The sequence below is a fragment of the Malus sylvestris genome, chromosome 15 (assembly GCF_916048215.2).
Source record: "Malus sylvestris chromosome 15, drMalSylv7.2, whole genome shotgun sequence".
NCBI classification, from domain to species: domain Eukaryota; kingdom Viridiplantae; phylum Streptophyta; class Magnoliopsida; order Rosales; family Rosaceae; genus Malus; species Malus sylvestris.
In genome coordinates this window covers 26,109,262-26,131,723 of record NC_062274.1, presented here as the reverse complement: position 1 = coordinate 26,131,723, position 22,462 = coordinate 26,109,262, and the positions used below count along the sequence as shown (strand labels likewise).

Sequence of the window (22,462 nt, the reverse complement as noted above, 5' to 3'; positions counted from 1 at the left end):
TTCAATTTACTAGTTTTCCAATTTAGATATTTACAAGTCATTACTCAGATTTATGCTTATTTTGATTTTTTTTTTAACAAATGATATTATCTATATTAGAGAGTGAATGTGAAAGAATAAGTTAGTAATAATATGGTTCAAATTCATTTTTTGCAAAAATCAAATATAAACCTCTCATTTATAAATGAAAATAAATATTAATCGATGAATCTTAAATTATAAAACACCCCACAGAAGGTGAGGGAATATTATATTAGAGTGACAAGTCGGATCGGGCTTTTTATTCTCCCGCGGTTGACTGCTGGGTCTGCAAAAATGGGGAACTCGTCGACGGATGACTACGCCACCACTGGCGACGGCTCTTGCGGCGACACTCCGCCACTAAATTCCAGCATCTACTCCGAGGGCGAGAAGGTCCTTGCCTACCACGGCAAGCGCATCTACGACGCCAAGGCAAGCCATCTCTCCTTATATTCCCCCAATCCCCATCTTCTGTAATCTAGCTGACAACTGCCCTATTTTCCAAATTCATGTTATTTTTTTATTTATTTCTGCAATTTCATGGTGGAATTTTATTGAGCTTATTTCAATGCTGGTTGTATTTATGAAATTATTCACCTACAAATGCTTTAAACCTTGTGCTGGAAATTTGAAATATCAATCTGATTAGTAATTACTGTTGAGAGAAATAGTTAATCCAGTTTAATTAGTGCAATGTAAATTGCTGAATTTACTATTTTGTGCTGCTGTAGTTATGATCTGAACAGCTTTAATCTTTCACATGTTTAGGTTCAAAAGCTTGAGCTCAGAAATAACAAATGGATTTACTTCGTTCACTACCTTGTAAGTCGACTAATGCCTCTCCCTTTGCTCTGCTTGAATTTAATGCGCGTTATGTGACAATTTGTAAGCAAGCAGCATAGTTTCGGATTATGATATTGAGTGTTTCAATTTGTTGGTTTGCAGGGTTGGAATAAAGTGTACGTGTGATTCTGCCCGTCTTATTGTATTGTTTTCATTTTTTAATTCAAAGTTCTTGAGGTAAAGAATGCAGAAATCAGCTCTCTTTCTCTCACTCTCTCACACACACATACATACAAAAACGGACACACTAATGAATTTTTTAGGGACACACTAATCAGCTGTTTCTGTTGTTCAAGACTTTTTGTTTTTGCACATAAACTCTAGGATTTCTTTACCAGGATGATGGTGTTATGGATAGAAGAGAACTACTCATATGGTGTAGATTTTAGACCTGATGGCTTCTAATGAATGTAGAAAGAGAACAATGAAATAAATAAGAATTTTGTTCTCTTGTTTCTTATACAATCATGCAAGCATCGCTCAACATATCAGAGCTAGACTTGCGTTCTATTATTTTAAAGACTGAAGGCCCTCCTTAAGTTGGCAAGTTATCCTTGAAATAATTCATCATGTATGCTGTCTACTGAGATTCAAGGAAAGACATGGACTTGTATAATCTTCATTTGAACTGTTTTTTCCCTTTCAAAAGGGTATACAGAAATGATTACAATGGGTTGGATATCTTTCCAGCAGTTGGGACGAATGGGTAGGTGTGGATCGCCTTTTGAAACAAAATGAAGAGAATATAATAAGGCAGCAAACTCTTGCCAAGCAACCATGCGTAGACGATAATACAAAGTCAGGGCAATTGACACAAATGAATCCAAAAAGTTCAGCTGGTTAGCTTTGGCCCCTATTACTCTCTTTATGCTTCCCTTTTCTTTAAATTTGGATTATTTTGTAACCAAAACTTCTTTGTATTATTTCCTTAAAATGTTTGCTTGTAAAAAAAAATGGTTTTCCTCAGTAAATTAATATCAAGTTTATTGCAGTGGGAAAAGAGAGGAAGCGAAAGAATGACTCAGGCACTGAGGTCTGGCATGCATTAGGATTAAATCTACTGCATTGCATGCCTCCTATTTTCCATTTTCTGGATATCTATATAATGCATTGTTGTTACTTGCCATCTCTCTGTTACTCCTTAGTTTCTTTATATTTGTCTTTTTTATGCTTCTGATAGGTTTATACATTCAAAAATCTCAGGAGCTGGTATTGTCACTCCAAGAGAGTCTTCTTGCACTCCTACAAGTTCAATGTATCTCTTATGTTTTTATAAAGAAGGAGGGCATAACGATTTTCTTTTTAGCTGGTTTTTATTTTTTATTTTTACTATGCTATAAGGATGCATACAGTGGTGGTCCTTGAGCTTTTTCAAAATGAAAAATGAAAGATAAGAAGTGCTGTTTTCATTGTGAAATATTGATATTTTCTCTCTTAACGATAAGCAAGAGTATTGTGAAATTCTGATTGTTTCTTGCTCGTCGTAGAACTGTTTTATATTCTTCCAAGGTCTTATTATAAGTTTTCTCTTGTTCGAATTTCTTTCATGGGGGCTAATTCAGGGTCTACAATTGGTAGGACACTGTCTCCTTGGAAACGATTGTCAAGAATCAGGTTCCCTCAATTGTTAGGAGGCAAGTTATTGATAATCCGGATTTTGTTTCTCAGCAGGACAAGGTACACATGAACTGTTAGAAGCAACTTTTCTCCGTTGTGTCATTTGACAGTTTTACAGAATGAGGTTTCGTGGTTAAATGTCTTTCAAGATTCTTTTTGGTTCGTCACTTGCATCTCTTGATTGAAGGGCCCCCAACCTTTCAATAATTCATTAAGTATTTCAGTATTGTAGGGATTAGTTAATCCAAAGAATTGACTCTCAAGAGGAGTAATTTGTGTTGTGATATTTTGCCATATTTATGTTGTTTTCTTAGTAGATATAATATGTTATTCTTCTTTCCTCAGTGCAAGTCATTATCACTTTTATCATTATATGGAACCTCTACCTGAACATCATGAATACATTCTACAAATTAAAAAGACTCAGTAAAGAAGAAATATGGGTTATGATTCTATGTCATCAAAACAGAAATTTTAAAACGCACATATTACTTCATTGGCTCTGCCTTTTTGTTTCTCAATTTGTACTAGCATTTTACTAGTGAGACCAAGAAAACAAGAATGTAGCAGTCAAATTCTAAATGAACATGAAACGTACATTCGTGTATTGTAATTATTAATGATTGTTACGGTTAACTTTTTGAATTTCACCAGGGACTTTTAGGAATGGATGCCGGAAGTAGCAGTCAAATCAATGAGAAAAGTAAAAGAGCGAGTAGGCGTGTATGGACCAATGAAGAGGAGGATGCACTTTTAGGCATCCTAGAGGATCTGGTTGCAAACGGTCATCGTGTTAACCGTGCTTTCATACCTGGTACAATGACTATAATAGAAAATGCATTGCGCAATTTGTGTCCAGGATCGGCATTGAAAGCTAACCCACACATTGAGTCAAAAATTAAAAAGTTGAAGAAGCAATTCCGTTTAGTATATGACATGGTCAACAACACCGGGTTTGGCTGGAATAAGGTGAAGAAATGTGTGAGGGTAGACAGTGAAGAGACATGGAAAGCATATCTTCAGGTATTATAATATGAACAACTCTATCGTAGGCTGGTACGATTTATTGTTGCTAAATGAAGTGTCAACTCATAACATATGGTTTGCCTGTGATCTTACAACTGAACTATACTTACCAACGCTTATTGATTGATCTTGTAGCATCACAAGGAGGCATATGGGTGGAAGGGCAAACATTTTCCTATTTATGATAGGCTTGTTAAAATATTTATAGTGGACTACGTAAATGAGAAAACATCCCAAACTCCTGCTGAAATAATTGAAGAGGTGAACTGTGGTGAGGACAATTCCCTTGGGATGGAAGAAGACACTCGTCCAAGGTCACCTGACCAAATCTCAACTACAAAGCAAACGGATCAATCTCATTCGTCCAAAGGAAAGAGGAGAAGGCAAGATGATACTGCAGATAGTAGTCAAATAGTTGAAAAAAAGAAAAAAGGCAGCCGACGTGTATGGACCAAAGAGGAGGAGGAGGCACTTTTAAGCATTCTAGAGGATCTAGTTGCAAAAGGTCATCGAGAAAATCGTACTTTCAAAGCTGGTACATTGACTCTGATAGAAAAGGGTTTGTGCAGTTTATGTCCAGCATCGGGACTTAAAGCTAGCCCACACGTTGAGTCAAAAATGAAAATATTGAAGAAGCAACACTGTATAATAGATGACATGCTCAACCAAAATGGGTTTGGGTGGAATGATTTGAAGAAATGTGTGGAGGTTGACAGTGAAGAAACATGGAAAGCCTATGTTCAGGTATGATTTTATTCCATCATAAGCTAATAAGCCTGCCTATGCACTTTACTTGTAATCTCACATTTGTAATATAGTTATATTAATTGTTTACTGAACTTGCAGCATCACAGGGAGGCTGATGGGTGGAGGGGCAAATATTTTCCACTTTATGATAGACTTGTTAATATATTTGGAGAAGGCCGTGCAAATGTAAAACCATCCCAAGCCTTAGTTGAAAGAGTCGAGGAGATTAACTGTGTTGGAGGTATGAATCGCGATGAGGAGATTAACTGTGAAGAGGAATCAACCGACTCTGGAAGTGAGGAAGACACTCTTTCAAGGTCGGTTGACCAAATCTCAACAAACAGACAGACAGATCAATCTGATTCCTTGCTGCAAAGAAATAGATGCGAACACAATGGTGTAGCTGTTGCATTGGAAAAAGTTCCCGCATCAGTCGTGGAAACAATAAAAACTTCAAATGAGCCGATGCGAGTCTCAGTTGAATCCAAAGGCAACAAAATAGATGAGCTACATTGTGAGATTAAAAGACTAGGGCTTTCTGTTCCCGGTCGAGTTAAAGCATTAAGACTACTTGTGACTAATTCATCCAATGCTGATATTTTCCTCACCTTAGATGATGAAGAGAAAGCGGAATTTGTTAAGCAACTCCTTGACGAATCGTCAAATAAGAAATGAATTGTATATTATTGACATACTGTAGATTGTATTTGAACTAGTAATTTTGCTCAATGATTTTATTAACTCATCTTGTAGTGTCGAATAGTTTTTAAGACCGAGTTTATTCCTCATACTTCTTGACACATGTTGCTGGTCCGTAGCTCTGAAGTTTCAAACTAGCTTGCTAAAAGTTGCTGATAGATGCATCAGAATACAATGTTCATTTTGCCAAGGTCGGTTGCACACACAAGACCGTTGACAAAATGCAAAACTTACATGCATCAACGATCAGAAATTGCCCACTTGCAAAGAAAAGTCGCGTTCCATTTTCTTTCATTAAAATATGATATTGGATTTGGATCAGTTTCTACTGACAAGCCAATGAAACAAACCATTAATTAAGCTTCATTTGTATGAGAATGCGAGCATCCAATCAAAACGTATTTGACCTTAACTTGTTCCAGTTTTGTGACCTTAACTTGTTCCAGTTTTGTAAGTGACGTAGTAGCATGTTTGATCGTCACGTGGCAAGTCTGACCGTTAAGTAGCATGTTTTGATATCATTTTAGAATATGAGCAACAGACTCGATACTAATTGGCACTAAGTGGAGTGACACAAGGTCTTTTAAGCACTTTATGCAAGGCCTCCCCAACTACACTGAGATACTCTCAATATTTTGTAGGAGAAAAGTTTCTCTATTGTTGATTTTATATCATTATATGGAGAGTAGTTTACGCGGTAAGTACATTACCATGTGGCGTCTCGTTCTAATGAAATAAGAAAGTATGAACAAAACTTATGAATATTTATATTTCATTAGCACAGGACGCCACTATAGCAGCGAACTCGCTCATGTACAAGTCACATAACACCGTAGCCTATGCTACTTAGTACTACGGTCTAATGCTATTCCTCTCCATTTGTAAATGAGAGGTCTTAGGTTCGATTCTCGCCAAAAATGTATTATTGTTAACTTATTGTGAAACTTAACCTGCTATCCTACCATTTTAATGTAAATAATATCGTTTGTTAAAAAAAAAAAAAAAAACTCCATGGGCCTCTCTGGGGCCAAGTACAGCCCATTTTTAACCGAAATCCAACGACAAATGGAAAATAAAAATATTCGGGGATTTACTGACAAATCGGATCGCATCTTGAACTTTAATTTGAACACCCGCTGCAACCGGTCACTCTGAGCTCAACAGTGTGACCGCTCCTCTCAACTTCTCAACTGAGAGAAGGCGCTGAACTGAAGCCCTCCGGCCACCGCTGCTCTGCCAAAAATGGGAAATTCATCGAGAGACGACTCCGTCACCGACGGAGACACCTCCAGCGGCGACGCTCCTCCCTCCAATTCCAGCCTCTACTCCGAGGGCGAGAAGATCCTCGCCTACCACGGCCCTCGTATCTACGAAGCCAAGGCAAGCCAAACCACCCTCCTTTTCTCTTCCCCCAACATCAATTTCTTTATCTTTTTTCCCTAGCTTTCCAAATTCTGGTGCTTTTCTTCTAGTTCTTGAATTTTGTTAAGCTTCGTTGGAATTTGGATTTTAGGGTTTTGGGTTTGTAATCTTTAGTGTTTATTCACAATTGGATTCTTTTAGGCGTTTATTTTTTACCAAACAAGTAAAAAGAAAGAGAGAAAGGTTATAAGGCTATTTATTTTTCTGGGCAGTTTTTTATTTGATTAGTTAGTTCAATTTTAATTGGGAATTCTAATCTAGCTGATGCATTTGTAATTAATATTTACTTGTTTGCTTGAAGGATATTATTAAAATATGTTTTTACATGTCTTTGTACCCTCTATTAGACAAAATTAGCATAATTCAAATATGCAATGTTGCTGTAGTCATAATCTAAACAACTTTGAGCTTTCATTTTTTAGGTTCAAAAAGCGGAGCTGAGGAAAAATGAATGGAGATACTTTGTTCACTACCTGGTAAGTTAAATAATATCTCCCCGCATTATCCTTCTTGAACAAGAATGCATATTGTGGTGACAAGATGTGGGTAACCAAACTAGTTTCTGGACATTATACTAACCGGTGCATGATTTGGTGTTTTGCAGGGTTGGAATAAAAAGTGAGTGTGTTTCTGTAACTTCTATTCTACTTCTGTCAACGACATTACATTTTCCAAGTTTAGACTTAAGATTAATGAGGTAAAGAATGCAAAACTCCAGAAATCTACAATTTGGATAGCGGCTATGTGGAATTTGGTGTAGTTTGGAATCTTTGGATCTAGTTTCTTTCAAGAGTCTAAAACCCTTATATTTAATATTTTCAAACATTCCTCTACATTGCTTCCCATACCTCCCCTTTTAGGAAGGCGGATTCCTAACAAATTTGAAGTTCTAACTTCCATAGTATGGCTAAATTTACAGATCACGGAAATACAAATAGAATTAGAAGGTTCGAACTAGTTCAACTAGTAAAGGTATTTTGTCGTCGTACATAGATTCTAGTATCTCGTTTCCGACTTGAAATTTCATATGAAATCTCTTTTCTAGTATCCTCTGAAAACTGCTGTTTTTTCTAGCTTTCTGAGCTATATAACCATTCCTGCATCATTCTCCATTTCATGGGGTGCGGCACTCCTTGCTTGCACCTTTATCACAATTCATAACAAGGCTTGTATTCTCTTATTATAAAGATCAAATACTCTCTATAGCTTTCTGAGCTATATATGTTGTCCAAAAGATTACCATAGAGCTGTACAATCTTTACTAGAAATGTTCTTTCGTTAATAATTGCCCTTTTCAAAAAGGGATACAGAAATCATTACTATGGCTTGGACATCTTGCCAACAGTTGGGACGAATGGGTAGGTGGAGATCGCTTGTTGAAACATACTGAAGATAATATATTGAAGCAGCAAGCTCTTGACAAGAAACAGGGCGTGGACAAGAATACAAAATCAGGACGCTCAGCTCAGACGAAGCCAAAAATTTCTACTGGTTAGCTGCGCTCCTATTTACTTTTGTTTTAGTGCCTAAAGGCTCCAATGACAGAATGTGATCTGCCTTTTATCCTTTATACCTCCTTGTTTGTCATATGTGCATAGTAACACCTGTATTCATATTATTATAAACTTATTTTCCCGGGAAAACATGTGTTTGGCAAGAGGGAATTAACTAATGGATTATTTGAGGGAAACACTCTCTCTCTCTCTCAAAATAACAGAAGCATTTTCACTTTCTTAACCATTGTAATCTTTCATTTTCATTTGCATTTAGTATGTATCCAGTTGTACTGTGTTTGTTGACTTGGCAAAGCTACATTACTAATCCTCTGTAGTAGTTTTAGGATATAATGGTTGTTTTGTCTTTACTAGTATGGTCCTAGCACTGTGATTGATGTGCTTGACAATAGTCTAAGCACCAGAGAACACTTCAACTGAATGGTGTTGTTGAAAATTGATGATATTCAAACTTTTCATCTTGAAGGTTTTCACTTAAAAAGTTTAATTCTGAAAGAGAGAGTGAAAGATCTCTCTCTTCACAAATAGACCCAAACACTTGAAAGTTTGTTTGGCAATGTGATATTTGTTATGAATACTTTTTAATTTTGTTGTATTTTTCATTGATACCAGTTTTCGTGTGTTGCATTTTGTAGATGTAAAAGCAGAGAAAGAGGACCACAAGAACAATGGTACAATTTACTTTCTGATTTCTTCAACTTTGATTTTTTCATGAAAAATATATGATTTACAAAGCAAAAAAAAAAAAAAAAAACAAAGGATTTTTTTAGTAAGTGGATATTGAAATTTATTGCAGTGACTAAAGGGAAGAAGCGGAAGAATGACTCAGGCACTGAGGTTTGGCATGTATTAAATACACTATGCAAATTTTTTTTCCATTTCCTGGATAACAGTTGGATGCTTTGTTCTCACTTGCTATACTCCTCACTTTCATTTTTTTGTATGTGATAGGCCTATATGTATAAAAAAAACTTTTGCAGTGTTTATTTTCTTGTGCTTTAAGGTGCATGTAGTGTAGTGGTGGTCCATTGATCTTTTCCAATTGAAAAGAAGATGAAAATAAGAAATGAAGGGATGGAAGTTTTCCCTGCTAAATGTTGATATTGCTCTGCTAATATGGATGATTTTCATCGTTTATTATATTCAATTTTTCTTTTTCAATGCAATGCAGCATATATGTTTTCCCACAGACGATTAATGCTTCCTTCTGGAACTGTTTAATATCCGCATCAGGTCTTAGTTAGGTTTTCTTGTTAACATTTCTCTGATATTGGGCTGATTGTGGGTTCCTTTAATTGGTAGAAGGACACTGCTGCACTGGAAAAGCTTGTCAAGATTCAAATTCCGTCAACACTAAGGAAACAGCTTGTTGATGACTGGGAATTTGTTTCGCAGCAGGATAAGGTACGCATAACTGTTAAAAAAAACTTCTTTTGACTGTGTCATTTCATTTGACAAATATGTACCATGATGGTTTTGAAGTTAAATGTCTATCAAGAATATTTTTGGTTCTTCACATTGCATCTCTAGATGGAAATTTATGCCGCCTTTCAATGACTCTTTTTAAGTGTTTCAAAGTAATTTTTGGTTCTGAGTAAAAATTTTTCGCTGCAGCTTGTAATACTTCCACGTTCTCCAACTGTGGATGACATTTTGCAGAAATACCTTGACTACAGAACAAAGAAGGATGGAAAGTAAGTTTACCCAAGTCTTGTTATGATTGCATATAAATTATTTTTTATCCTTTTACTAGCTTTTGTTTGTTATCTTTCCTGTTCTTGTCATCTACCAGTTGGTCCCTGTTAATTAGATCTGGCTGAAACTTTGATATACAAATATGTTGTCACAGGGATCAATTAGTGTCAATGACATATAATGTGCAATGAGTTAAATCTATATGATTATGTCTCATTTAAATATTTTGGTACTCTAATCTAATCTTGTGGTTTCTGTGTATAAAGATCTAGTTGGGAGTTTCAATACACCTGATGATTATTGCATGGTCTATGTTTTTCGAATACAGGGTGACTGATCCAGTTGGTGAAATCCTAAAAGGAATACGATGTTACTTTGACAGAGCTTTGCCAGTGATGCTCTTATACAAAAAGGAACGCAAACAGTATGTTGAAACAGTTGTAGGTGATGTCTCCCCGTCAACAATATATGGCGCTGAACATTTACTGCGACTCTTTGGTATGATCGCACATAAGTGTCGAATCTTTGAAATTTGTATGCTATGATTGTTTATAGGGTCTGGTTGTATTCTGTGTGATGGCAACTGCTGCTGCTAGTTGATTCCGATGAATGTGTGCTTTGATGTCTCTTGCATTCAATTTAAACATTGCCAGCTTGGAGAAATCATAGGTATCCATATTACACAATATAGGTCCATTCGGCCTTGCTTTTGTGGTAAAGGAGAAACTCGGATTTGGAAAGGGTTGGGGTTTGAGTGGAAAAAAAGTTTCCTGATCTGTGCATGTACAGTCTATCTTTGAAAATCCAGTACAATTTCTCTCCAGAAAGGACATTAATTTTAAAACTTTGTTCTACACTGTTAATGTGAATTTTCTTTTTCAATGGAATTGTTTTCCTGCAATGCTTAAGGACACCTTCTAATATTATTCTATCTGAATCTCTGTCTCACACATCCTCCGTTCAGGCATTGTGTGGTAAATTAATGAATATCTCATTCATACCTTAGACCTTGACAGTGGTAACAACTTTCTGGAGAAAATTTCATAGACCAATCTAAGCTGTTGATTTTGAATTTCTAATGTTTTCCTTTTGCATTTCAAATTTGTGGTTTGTATAAAAGTTATTTTCTTATCTAACGACCATATAACAATTGATGATTTTTAACATTTGAAAGTAAGATATGTTTTGTCATGAAAGTTATTATAATTTAAAGTTTTTGTGCAATAGTGACATATTTCTGGTGTTTGCAGTTAAGTTGCCGGAGCTATTGGCATATGTCAACATCGAGGAGGAAACACAAAGCCGCTTGCAACAGAAATTACTCGATTTTCTCAAGTATCCTCTCAAACCTTATACATCATATATATTACCCTGTTGGACATATTTCTGTTTCTCTATTTTAGCTTCAGTAAGAAAAGATGAAAATTTAAGCACCATCACCGTTGTCCCATTTTGCTACTTTCTTACTATTCCTTCAAAGTTTCAAACTGAAAAAACAAGAATTGTGCGTGGATATTTGCAAGTCATTTCAGGCACAACAAGGTATCCCCAACATTGATAAGGGAGGAATCCGGCTTTCATTAGGATAACATTTCGGTTGTGTAATCATTTTAAATCAGAGGAACAGATGAGTTAAGATGATGTAATGAGAAAACCTGAAAAAGTTGATGGGGACTCTAGTTTTATCTTCCAAGTATAATGATTTATTTCATGTGTACTATCACTTTTATTTTGACGATATTCTTCAAATTTGTTACAGCTCACTGCGATTATATCCTTGTACACTTTTTACACGGAGTAATTTTTTCATTGTCATGCAGGTTTATGCAGAAAAATCAGAGTACGTTCTTCCTTTCTGCTTATGATGGCCCAAAAAGCGTTGAAGGGAAAGGTAAGGGAAAAACATGACTGAATTGCCACATGAACTGCTCTAACTTCTCCTCCCACATACCTGCCACCGTTGGACGGATGGTAGAGACTGTAGAGATTAATGACCGGGGCATGTTATCGATGCTTCCGTCTAGACAATCCAGAAACGTGGAACGTCCAATTGTTGTTGTAACATTAGCATTAATTCATTCTTTTTCTTTTCTCTTCCGACTTATATTTAGTTTTCTTTAGTGTATTATGTTGGGAAAATTGTTTCGCCGACAAGATTACAGAGATAATTGCTTGCCGGAATACTGTAGTCGTTCTTGTAACCTTGGAAGTAATAGTTGTGTTTGTGATGTGCATTTGTAAGAGCTCTGATCAAAGTTCTGTTTTGTATTCTTAATATAGTCATCGATTAGGGATCTGTTTTAATATTTCTCTTGAACTTCAGGTCCACCATTTTGGTGTCAAATAGAGCAATTAGCAATACATTTGTTGAACTACGAAATTTTCGATCAAATTTAAGCGATTTCAGGTTAAAGAATGATATCGCAATGATTTATGTCCTCTGTCGCGTTTATTTTTTAACCCTCTTGATCATTCCAGGTTGCTTCCGGCTACATCCAGGACAAACCTAAACCTCACATCATTTCTTTCCATTCTCTCAAATGCCTTGTTAACATAATCCATCCTCACTACCTCTATGAAAGACTTCAAACCTTTCTCTGCCCAAAACTCCAATATCTCCTGAGTTTCTTCCATGCTTCCGATGAAGCTCCCGGTAATCGCCTTCTTCCCTGTACGACAACACAAGTTATATCTTACGGTATGAGCTCTAATATCAGAAGATTGAAATCGAACAGAGATGGGAGCAGAGGATGGTACCTAGAATTATGTCGACTGCATCAAACTGCAGGGGTTTAGGCACAGCAGCAACTACGATGAGCTTTCCATCAACCGTGAGCAGTGAAAGGTAAGATCCCAGAGGATGAAAAGCGGGCACCGTATCGAGAATATAGTCAAGGCTGTTGGCAGCTCCCTCCATCTCAGCAGCATTGGAGCTCACCAGAAAAGCATCTGCACCTAAAATGTCCAAAGCCTCCTGCCTCTTCTTATCAGAAGAGCTTATGACAGTCACATGGTGGCCCATTGCCTTGGCAATTATCACACCCAGATGCCCAACTCCTCCTAAACCCAATATCCCTGCCCTGAGAACCCTGTTAGACCCCATGAACTGCTTCAATGGACTGTAGGCTGTCACCCCAGCACACAACAACGGAGCTGCCTGATCCGGTGCTAGGTTTTCGGGTATCCGAACCACAAACCTGCATTTTACTCTTAATTATAAGGCAGGGTAACTCAAAATGGAAGGCTACAAAGATAGATTATAGAGTTCATGTGTTTTGCTAGGAGTGGACGTTCAAACCGAAAAACTGGTGAGCCGGACTAGACTGCTAGTCTGGTCCGAACTGAACTAAACTGAACTAGATTAGTTAATTCCTAACTAATTAAATAGTTGTTGATTACCTTTGATGAACAACCATGGCAGAGGAGAAGCCTCCCCTAGTGAAACTTCCATCTTTGTTGGTGCCATTAATAGTGGGGATTATATTGGGGCAGTATTGCTCCATGTTGGATTGGCAAGGCGAGCATTCTCCACAGGACCCAACTATGCATCCAACTCCCACCAAGTCCCCAACCCTAAATTTCTTTACCTCTGGACCCAACTCCACCACTTCTCCCACTATCTCATGCCTTCAAATTTTAAACCAAGGCAAGTACAAAGAAGGGTTAGACAGTATTTACAGTAAAAATATCTATAAACATAAAGGTTAATTATTTGATAAAATGCTACACGCATGCCTGCATGCATGAAGAATATTGTCAAAATATATATGGTCTTACTTACCCAGGAACCAAAGGGTAATTAGTAGAGTGAATCTCATTCCTCATCTGATGAAGATCTGTGTGGTCTACTCCACAGTACAAAACATTCAACATTACATCTTCTGCACCTGTTTCTCTGTTCATGAGGACATTTAGTTTACAATACAGTACATTATGAAGGTAGTCGAGGTTTCACTGTAAAAATCAGTTGGCAATATTGGCCGTGCTTGGTATAGAGGATTGGATTATATGGTACGAGATGGATTACTCAAGAAGAAAAGTTACATTTCAATCATCTCTGAAATAGGAGGATTAAAAAGAGCATGAATTTAGAGAGTTACTTGTACCAAGCGAGGCCATAGAGAGTAACCCAACTCTTTATAACAGATGAGAGAGAGAGAGAGAGAGAGAGAGACCTGAGGTTGAATGAAAAGGGAGAAAGAATTCCAGAAGTGTCTCTGGCAGCCCAACCAAACGCCTTTCTTCCCTCCATTTCTTATGTAACAATTGGTCTGGTTACCAATGAACAAATAATTAGTAATAAAAGTAACAGAATTAATGGTGAAGGTGGAGTATTGTTCTTTGGGGTTTTATACTGATCATGTCAAGCCTCCATTGGACCATGACGTTTGCCTTAAATCAGTTTTTTAATGAATTCAAACACTACTGTATCAAGAAATGAAGGTGATCTGCATCCAGTCACAAAAGGTTACAAAAAATTAAAGTCCAAAGCTGTGGCTGCTGCAAATAAAACAATTAAATATAAGTAAATATATTATTAGGACAAAAATTAAATCTTTGAGATAGCCCACCAAAAACCTTTCTTGACCTACAATGCATGCTTTGGCCTTTGGCAGATCTCTGGAACCATGACCTAAATTCTTTATGTTTATAAATATATTTGTGTAGGGTCTCCTTTCTTTGTGTTGTGCTCGAGTGGGTTATGTTGCCTCATCACACGCGTCATGCATGGAATTAGAAATTTAGAATGTAGGTGTTTTTTAGCATCTCATAGTTACGATCTGTTTGATAATAATTTCGCTTTTAGTTTTCATTTTTTGTTCTTAGATATAGAAAAATGTATATGGAAGGAATAATGAACAAAGAAGGGTAGAGAGGGAGGACAGAATAATGAAGAACAATTTACAAAACAAAAACTTGAAAATTCTGAAAAATTACTAGAAACTAATCAATTTTTAGTTAACATTTACATATGTATTCTTTCATTCCTTGTACCTCTTTCCCACCACTCATCTTTCTTTTTTCTCTTGTATTTCTCCACTATTTCCAACAAAATAGTAAAAACTAAACTAACAACAAAATGATTATCAACCGGCAATGGTGGATCCAAAAAATAATATTAGAGGGGTCAGTAAAAATAGCATGCACATTTTTTTTTACCAGAAATAGCATGCATATCACCATTTCATTGAGTCTTGGTAAACTTGAAGTTATTTGGAAAGGCATGCTACACACCTGTTAATACTTCATTTGCGAGGGTAACTAACATGTTCCAAGGATGCTCCCATATGAATGCTTAACAAAGAAACACACTAATAATGTTTGATATCATTGCATCCCATTAATATGTTTGTCAAAAAATGATGATGTTGGAGGGCTTCATAATGATGATGTTGGAGGGCATGTATGAAGCCAACTCTAATCTTCAAAAAGGTAGCACCTAAGGTATCCATGGACATTCACCGAAGTTCAGAGGGTCAGCAACCAAGGTATCTATAAACGTTCGACGAAGTTCAGGGGGTCAAATGACCCCCCTGCCCCTCAATGCATCCGCCCCCGTCAACCAGGCACTTGATTTTCCGGCTTGGCTGCCCATATTGGATGGCCAAATTTGTTCCTTTAATGTGACTAGCTATATCTGGAAAGTTCTGCTGTGGAGACCAAGATTGTCAAATATAATTAAGATGTGCTGCACTCGTTTTTCTTGGGTTTGATTTCTTGCCAAAGAAAATTTCACTGAACAAAATACCCATCATGAACACTCAAATTTACAACTTCAAATCACCAAAACCTTCAGCAGACTTTTGAGGTTTTGATCTACACTGTAAGATCCTGTTTATAATTTTCAGAAGTTGTGTCGTACTCTATATATCCTTGTTCAGAATTGGTTGAAAGGGAAAAATAAAGCCATGCAAATGTGTGGTTTTGTGAAGTCTTAAAAATAAAACCTGCTTATCCATTCATTTTTTTTTACCCGCTGGATATAATAAATAAGATACATCTATTGGTCTAGACGCGTGTCTAGGATGAGAGACATTAGTTCATAGTGAAAATAGGTCATCACCATTACCCCACCATATAAATTATTCTTTTGAATGCGCTTCTAAAAATGTAAAACGGTTATGTATATCCTCGTGCTGTTTAGGGACCAACTTGAAACAAGATAAATTTGTAAACGTCAATTTTCGCATGTCGTTTCGTCAATTTTGGTAAATTTGCATGATCAAAGTGAGGAACTTGAAACAAGATAAATTTGCATGATCAAAGTGAGGAAAAAAAAAAAAAACCCAAACATGCAAACGACAAATTTGTAATTAACCAAAAAATTATGCTAACAAGATGACCTAATTATATTTGATACCACCTAGATTAGAAGTCAGATTTAAAATGGGACTTGGCACCAATTTTCTCACATAGCATATCAATTTACATCTTCAATTAAGTTGATTGTCTGATCGGCTCACGTATATGGTGTTGATGTGTTTTTGGCAGGATGATTGGTGATTTTGAAAAGTGAGTCACTATTGTCTTGTCATGTGATATTTAGAAGGAGGCTGCCCTCCCTTTCTTATGCCCTTCTCATCCCCTCCTATTTAGAAGTGAAGTCTTAATAATTTACCAAACGATCAATCAAATTAAAGGTGCAAATTAACTTAATGCTGCGATGTAAAAAGGTAAAAAATGTCATAACCTATTGCGAAACTGAAATTAAAATTTGATAGTGTGAAGTTAATTGTGATGGCAGAACGAACGAGTGGAGTCGGTGTTAATAGTTTAAACTAGTAATTGACTTTTATATACATTCAACCGAGCTGATTACTAAAGATGTGGTTGCAAAAAATGCTCTGTTTCCCTGAGAAACAGAAGCAACGTGCATTTTACACATTTATTGCCCTTGAAGTTAAGATGGCAAAATATGTCCTGCAGGCCAGCCAGCCACATGTTTTAGCAGTTAAACAAAAAAACATAAAAAGTGTTTCGTTCTTGTCTTAGCAGCTAAGAAACTAAGTAGAAGAATGTTTGTTCAAGTTGATGCAATGAGAGTTCTCCTTATAGATCAACGCTAAGCAAAATTAACTGGGTTAGTTTGTGGATATGCAACCCAAAATTAACACTAATAAAAATAGCATTTGAATGAAATGCATAAACAAAAGCAGATGTTAAACATGAGAAAAATTACATGGAAAAGAAAACAATGTTAAATATCCTAGGTGCTCCATTTATAATTATTCTCTATTTCTATATATTTAAACTACCAATTATCAGCACAAATATTTCATTTCCATGCAACAACCGCAACTACATATAAAACATACTTGATAGAGCATGTAATTGCTTTAACTACATCTTTATTAAAAAATTCATTGGGTAGGAAATGCAGAATGTTGCAATGGAAAGACAAAATGCACAAACATGCAGCAAAAAGAAGAAAAAAAATGTTTGAAAAACTGACCTTTAATTGTGATTCTAACGAAAACAGCGAGGTTGATTGGAACCTACAGATCATGCGCAACCCTCTCCTAAAACCAAACCAAACCAAACGAAACGCAAGATAAGCTAAATAACAAATGACTTCATTCAATAAATTTACAAAATTAACTCCAAATCACTAAATTAGGCTCTTGAATTCGGCCAGAGAACTCAACCCAACATTTTTTTTAGAATATGATTAGCATTCTCACCAGTCATTTTCAATGTGAATTTCACACTTGGTTTCGACTCTTGCATTGTCAACCACTTTTGTTCCAAATCTTGTGTTCCAGTAACTGGTCCCAACATCTTGCAATTTAATAAAAGAGCATTGTAAGATTGTAAAGATGCATAGAACAGATAAAGCTAATGACAGAGGAGCTAAGCTACTTCACCGCTTCCATAAGTCCACATCTCCACCCAAGCCTAAACATCCCGACATTGCCCCGATAGGTGTGTCGTCCTGACCTGCAAGATTTACAAAGAAGAAGCAGAGAAATTGATGCATAACCACAGATTAAAAAACTTCAAGCCAATTGACACATGGTACCAACTGAATCACAACAATCCTCCAAACAAAAACAAACAACGAATGACTTCAAGAAAAATCTCTATCATTTCTTCAGTGAAGCACCCTAAGTTGGAAAAGAGTAAAATTTAAATTGAAAAACAATAATCTAACAGACACATTTCAAAAGAGGAAACAATGAAATCACCTCAAGAAAAATCCATCATTATTCCATGTGTGTGATCTGAGATGTTTGAGAGTCGAAAGTCTTGAGCAATCGGTGAGAAAAACGTGAAAATGCGAGAGCTGGTTCGAACTGAGAGAGAGAGAGAGAGAGAGAGAGAGAGAGAGAGAGAGAGAGAGAGAGAGAGAGAGAGAGAGAGAGAGAGAGAGAGAGAGAGAGAGAGAGAGAGAGAGAGAGAGCAAATAAGTCAGTTGGTCTGGCATCAAAGAAAGAAAATCAACTCTAGAAACCACAAAAGCCTGTTCTCTAACCTAACTCAACAGTAAAGAAAAGATATGAATAGTTTTTTTCTACCTCTTCCTTCTTTGTGTGTGCCTGCTCATGACATCAGCTGTGAAGATCAAACCATATCCATAAAGAAAACTTGAAGTCAACTATTTTATTTTATTTAAAACCTCAGGATCCTAAAAACACATCATATGAACTCAAACAAAAAAAATTAATGAGTACAAAAGATTACTATGTAGAAAGATCTCATGAAGCAGACAAACTAAGACTAAACTATTTTCTGTACAGATGCAGAATCATGAAAAAAATCGCTGGAGAAAAACATATATACTAAACTAAAGATTTATCTGTTCAAACATATATACAAACAAAATAAAATAAGCAATACACTACTTGAATCATCAGTTGAATGACTTGTATAAAAATAGACTTGCAGTGTATAATACTGTAATGTAGATACAATACGGTATAAAACATACAATCTATATTTCTGTGTATGATTAATATCCTTTTAAGCAAATACACTTCTAGATTGGCCTATCAACTAATAGCTTGTCATTGAATCACATCATTACCTTTGTGGCCATTCTGTAATAGGCCACTATGTCAATTAACGAGACTAACACCGACAAAACTTATGTTTTTGTTTGAACTTGAAAAACAAAATAAGCAAATACAATTTTTATTTGAGATATGAAAAAAAAAATTACTGCAAGGACTGAAAAGAAGGCACAATCAAGTTTCATAACATAAAATTCATCAACCCTAAACCCTGATTCCGAGAAAATACCCATAATACCTCTAAGGACACTTAATTTGCATGATTCACAACAAAAAGGGTATAAATCCACCAATTTTCGCTATTAAATTCAAAAGAGGACAAAATTAGGATTGGAGTTTCACAGTTCTTACCCAAATTTGGCCACATCAAGTATACTTACAACCATTCAAGTTCGTACATCCTCAAATGATCATCACCCAGACCAACGTAACATGCAACACGAAAATGAATCAAATCCCTAAAATTCCAAAAGTGGGGATATTCCGAATATGGACAAAAAACTAAAATAGCTTACCCTCTTGTGTATAGCTTGTCATCCAGAATTCAAAGCTGAAAACAGAATGAAGTTCAAAGTATGATGAATAAGCAGAAGAATTAAAGAGTTGTGCGTATGAAAAAAAAAATGAGAGAGCATGTACCAGAACAATCTATGAAGAAAAAGAATTTGAGGTGAATGAGTGGATAAATTGCTTACATAAAAAACTCATTTCAGATCGATGATCCCTTTCTCACCTTAATAACATTTAACAATTGCAATTAGTAAAATTTTCTTAATAAGGGGAAAGGCAGAAGTAATAAGCATTAGAAATGGAAAACCTTATATAGTGATTAAGGACCTTGAATTAACTTGCGAAGCTTGAATAGTCAGTCTCTTCATGCAGCTGCAAGAACCAGTCGTTAATTTGGAAATTATTCAATACGTGTTAAAACATGAATTAGAAGCAAATTGATGAAAAAAAAAATAGAAGGGAAAATGTAACACGACTTACTAATTTTATATGTTACAAAAGAGCAATACTCTTATACCTTCAATCTACAATCCTCATGATCATTAAAAGCAAGAAAAAATTGGAAAAAAAGTTGCTTATAATCTGTTTATTTGGTGAAAAACTGCAGAAAGATGCATGATGGCTGTTTATATTAGAGGAAGAGGATTAGAGATTCACGGTTCTTACCCACATTTGAGTCGGTTTCTATCCCATGCAAAAAAAAAAAAAAAAAAAAAAGAAAAAAAAAAAGACAACTACTTTAATTAAAAAATGTAATAAACAGAAGGCTTTATGAATTCTTGCCAATTAAAGATTATTACTTGGCATTGGCGAAACAAAGCCTTCACATTATCTTCCCAATCACGCAATGCAAAGTCTGTGTCCAACAATGCTCCTTCTAGGTCTCCTAATTTCAACCTGCAAGCCTGAACAGAAAACTCACCTATCAATCAAGTGGATAAAGGGAAATGTATTTCTTTTTAGTTGATGACATTAAAATCACTGCACCACAAAAGAATATAGAATACTCATGAACATAATCAAGTTAGTCTTCAGAGAAGTATTAAAGCGAGACCTAATTACTATAGTCATAGTTGTCTTTTTGGTTTCACTCATTTCAAGGATTCTTCATAGCAACTCAGAACCAACATTAATTTTCATTTTGTCTAACAGGCTTAATTTAAGTATGATTAAGTTACTATCATACAATTTCGATGTCAATCATTGCCACTCATAAATGTACACTTTCTGCAATAACCATAGTTCAACAACTTGTCATTTACACTGCTTAACTGAAATTGGTTTACTTATCCAGACAGTAATTTTGTTTTCATTTCAAGAGGGTTTCCTAGAGAATTCATTTAACATCCAGTGCTTTCAAATTTGATAAATGAAAATTCTTACTGAGCTATTAGTAAATATCTTGGACTTTTGTCTTCCACAAAGAGGAGCTCGTCTCTGTTTAATCACAAAGATAATGTCATAAGATGATCAGAGAAAGCAAGGGACACTCTATAGTGCAAATCAACTGGTTTACCTTCATCTATTTCTTTCAGCTCCCAGCATATATCCACGTACTGCAAAGCCATGCGATACTTTCTAAGGGCCATCTTATAGTCTTGCTTTTGTATAAAGATTAAAAAAATACTATTGGTAGTCGTGAATGAAATGTATGACATAATTACCATAGTTGTGATATTAAATGAAATAACCCATTACCTTGAACTGTTCATTTCCAATGGCCTTAATAGCGTCCACAGCCGGGACCCACCAAGAAATGTTCTCTGGTTTTGTATCAAGATCAGCAGGCTAATCAAGATAAACATCACCATCTTTGAAGAAGTTTCACACCCCATCATCTGCTCCCTCAAGAAGTTGCCCACAATCCTCAATAACGACTTCTTGGATAGGCAAGTCTCCTCCTTTCGTGTTCACATGCTCAACTGAATGAACCACACCCATGCCCTTGATCACCTTCCCAAAAGCAACATGCTTCCCATCAAGATGGGAAGTCCAAGTGGTGGTAATGAAAAACTGAGAGCCATTGGTGTCAGTGCCTTTATTAGCCATAGACAACATTCCTTTTCTTTCATGCTTTATGTCAAAGTTTTCATCTTCAAACTTCAACCCGTAAATTGACTCTCCCCTACCGTCCAGCCGAAATGTCTCCACCTTGTATCATAAAGCCCTTGATAACGCGGTGGAAACAAACATTCTGCAACCAAAGGCAATGCAATTCTTATTGCAACCTCCACCTCATTCACAAAATTACACATTCTTGCAAATGGACACATAAATTAACAAAAACCGGTCAATGTAACAATTAAAAAAAAAAAAAAACCCACCAATGTAACAAAACAAAAACAAAAACTCACCAGTGAAACAATGAGAAAACAAAGACCCAGAAACAAAAATTGAATCTTTTGAGATGGAAGGAGGGGGGTGAGAGAGAGAGAGAGAGAGAGACCTTGTAGTGCAGAGGAGCATTGCAAAAAATAAAAATAAAAATAGATACATACCTGGTTAGAAAGCTAGAATAACCATCTTTCTGGTTTTTTAATTTTTAAACCATTGAGCCATAGCTGATGCATGCGTAAAAGTATGAATAATTTAGTCAATTTAAAGGAAAAATGTCTACAAAAATATATAATTTCAAAAATAAAGGAAATGCAGACCAAAACAATTAAAGTTGGATAAACTCATTCATACCTCAATTTAATTTGCAGCTTAATTTCTTTGTTGAAAAACTTTGACCCACAAAATCAGATTACATTCATCAACAAAAAGCAATGACTGTAAGAATGATAAAGCCACAAATCTCAGTAATAATTACAATAAGTCAATAAAGTAAAAATAATCGAGCAGACTGTGTTCACCCCTCGACGAAACACTCCGATTCAATCGAGGGTTTTTACAAGTCCAAAACTATAAAAAATTAAGAAACAAATTAAAAGTTGAGATCGATGAACACCATACCTTACGGTAAAAACACAGAGCTCTTCGATGAACCCTTAGTAAAAATTCTTTCAATAACCTTCTTGCATAGCACTGCCCAAGAAGAACCAAACCATTTGAAAAACTTATATTCCAAACATAACAAAAGTAAATGAAATATCAAACCCCAGAAATCATAATGCTTCCATACAGTGAATGATCTTTACGAACCACAACTTGTAAAATCCTAAAAGCTTATCACTGGAAGATGGGAATTGTTTTCCATTGGACCTAAGGATCATACACCCAACATCAAACACCTCATCGTGATCAAACCAAACTAAACTTTCATTCAATTAAGTCTCAAACACTTTAATTAAGTTAAAAAGAACAGTCCACCACTATATACAGAAACCGAACAAACGTGGTGCAAAGGTGTGTAAT

At 35.8% G+C, this 22,462-nt stretch overlaps 3 protein-coding genes and 1 pseudogene across 9 annotated transcripts; 2 read left to right on the top strand and 2 right to left on the bottom strand.

Moving 5' to 3' along the window:
- The first annotated feature begins 255 nt into the window (after positions 1-255).
- On the top strand, positions 256-4,999 carry LOC126605658 (uncharacterized). Of its 2 annotated transcripts, XM_050273071.1 has the most exons (9): positions 256-453; positions 790-843; positions 967-980; positions 1,558-1,703; positions 1,857-1,897; positions 2,443-2,541; positions 3,136-3,504; positions 3,643-4,251; positions 4,354-4,999. In XM_050273071.1, exons 1-9 carry the CDS (start codon positions 316-318, stop codon positions 4,927-4,929), a joined length of 2,046 nt encoding a protein of 681 aa, XP_050129028.1. In that variant the 5' UTR covers positions 256-315; the 3' UTR covers positions 4,930-4,999. The 2 variants fall into 2 exon arrangements, with proteins under 2 accessions (XP_050129028.1, XP_050129029.1); XM_050273072.1 differs by lacking the exon at positions 256-453 and having other exon boundaries at positions 788-843; positions 1,514-1,703.
- A 1,050-nt stretch (positions 5,000-6,049) lies between these two features.
- LOC126605661 (protein MRG1-like) lies at positions 6,050-11,818 on the top strand. 4 transcript variants are annotated; one of them, XM_050273078.1, is made up of 11 exons: positions 6,050-6,333; positions 6,798-6,851; positions 6,980-6,993; positions 7,721-7,866; positions 8,525-8,560; positions 8,686-8,735; positions 9,195-9,293; positions 9,504-9,583; positions 9,913-10,082; positions 10,835-10,919; positions 11,405-11,818. In XM_050273078.1, exons 1-11 carry the CDS (start codon positions 6,196-6,198, stop codon positions 11,490-11,492), a joined length of 960 nt encoding a protein of 319 aa, XP_050129035.1. In that variant the 5' UTR covers positions 6,050-6,195; the 3' UTR covers positions 11,493-11,818. The 4 variants fall into 4 exon arrangements, with proteins under 4 accessions (XP_050129035.1, XP_050129034.1, XP_050129036.1 ...); XM_050273077.1 differs by having other exon boundaries at positions 9,192-9,293; XM_050273079.1 differs by having other exon boundaries at positions 6,051-6,333; positions 8,686-8,726; positions 9,192-9,293.
- An 11-nt stretch (positions 11,819-11,829) lies between these two features.
- On the bottom strand, positions 11,830-17,347 carry LOC126605660 (cinnamyl alcohol dehydrogenase 1-like). Of its 3 annotated transcripts, XM_050273074.1 has the most exons (7): positions 17,267-17,347; positions 17,038-17,104; positions 13,760-13,855; positions 13,366-13,479; positions 12,984-13,211; positions 12,342-12,781; positions 11,830-12,253 (listed from the first exon to the last, which is right to left on the bottom strand). In XM_050273074.1, the coding sequence occupies exons 3-7, from the start codon at positions 13,834-13,836 to the stop codon at positions 12,054-12,056; spliced, it is 1,059 nt and encodes a 352-aa protein (XP_050129031.1). In that variant the 5' UTR covers positions 13,837-13,855; positions 17,038-17,104; positions 17,267-17,347; the 3' UTR covers positions 11,830-12,053. The 3 variants fall into 3 exon arrangements, with proteins under 3 accessions (XP_050129031.1, XP_050129032.1, XP_050129033.1); XM_050273075.1 differs by lacking the exons at positions 17,038-17,104; positions 17,267-17,347 and adding an exon at positions 14,820-14,964; XM_050273076.1 differs by lacking the exons at positions 17,038-17,104; positions 17,267-17,347 and having other exon boundaries at positions 13,760-14,800.
- Positions 14,895-22,304, bottom strand: LOC126602864 (peptidyl-prolyl cis-trans isomerase CYP40-like; annotated as a pseudogene).
- Positions 22,305-22,462: the final 158 nt, after the last annotated feature.

Bases quoted from the DNA above. Each gene is read 5' to 3' on its own strand.
- LOC126605658 (XM_050273071.1), top strand. From the start codon at position 316: ATGGGGAACTCGTCGACGGATGACTACGCCACCACTGGCGACGGCTCT. The intron at 454-789 runs GCAAGCCATCTC...TCACATGTTTAG, and splicing joins AGCGCATCTACGACGCCAAG to GTTCAAAAGCTTGAGCTCAG. The intron at 2,542-3,135 runs GTACACATGAAC...GAATTTCACCAG, and splicing joins TTGTTTCTCAGCAGGACAAG to GGACTTTTAGGAATGGATGC.
- LOC126605661 (XM_050273077.1), top strand. From the start codon at position 6,196: ATGGGAAATTCATCGAGAGACGACTCCGTCACCGACGGAGACACCTCC. The intron at 6,334-6,797 runs GCAAGCCAAACC...TTCATTTTTTAG, and splicing joins CTCGTATCTACGAAGCCAAG to GTTCAAAAAGCGGAGCTGAG. The intron at 9,294-9,503 runs GTACGCATAACT...TTTTCGCTGCAG, and splicing joins TTGTTTCGCAGCAGGATAAG to CTTGTAATACTTCCACGTTC.
- LOC126605660 (XM_050273074.1), bottom strand. From the start codon at position 13,836: ATGGAGGGAAGAAAGGCGTTTGGTTGGGCTGCCAGAGACACTTCTGGA. The intron at 12,782-12,983 runs GTAATCAACAAC...AGTAAAATGCAG, and splicing joins GCCATGGTTGTTCATCAAAG to GTTTGTGGTTCGGATACCCG. The intron at 12,254-12,341 runs GTACCATCCTCT...GTTGTCGTACAG, and splicing joins TGCAGTCGACATAATTCTAG to GGAAGAAGGCGATTACCGGG.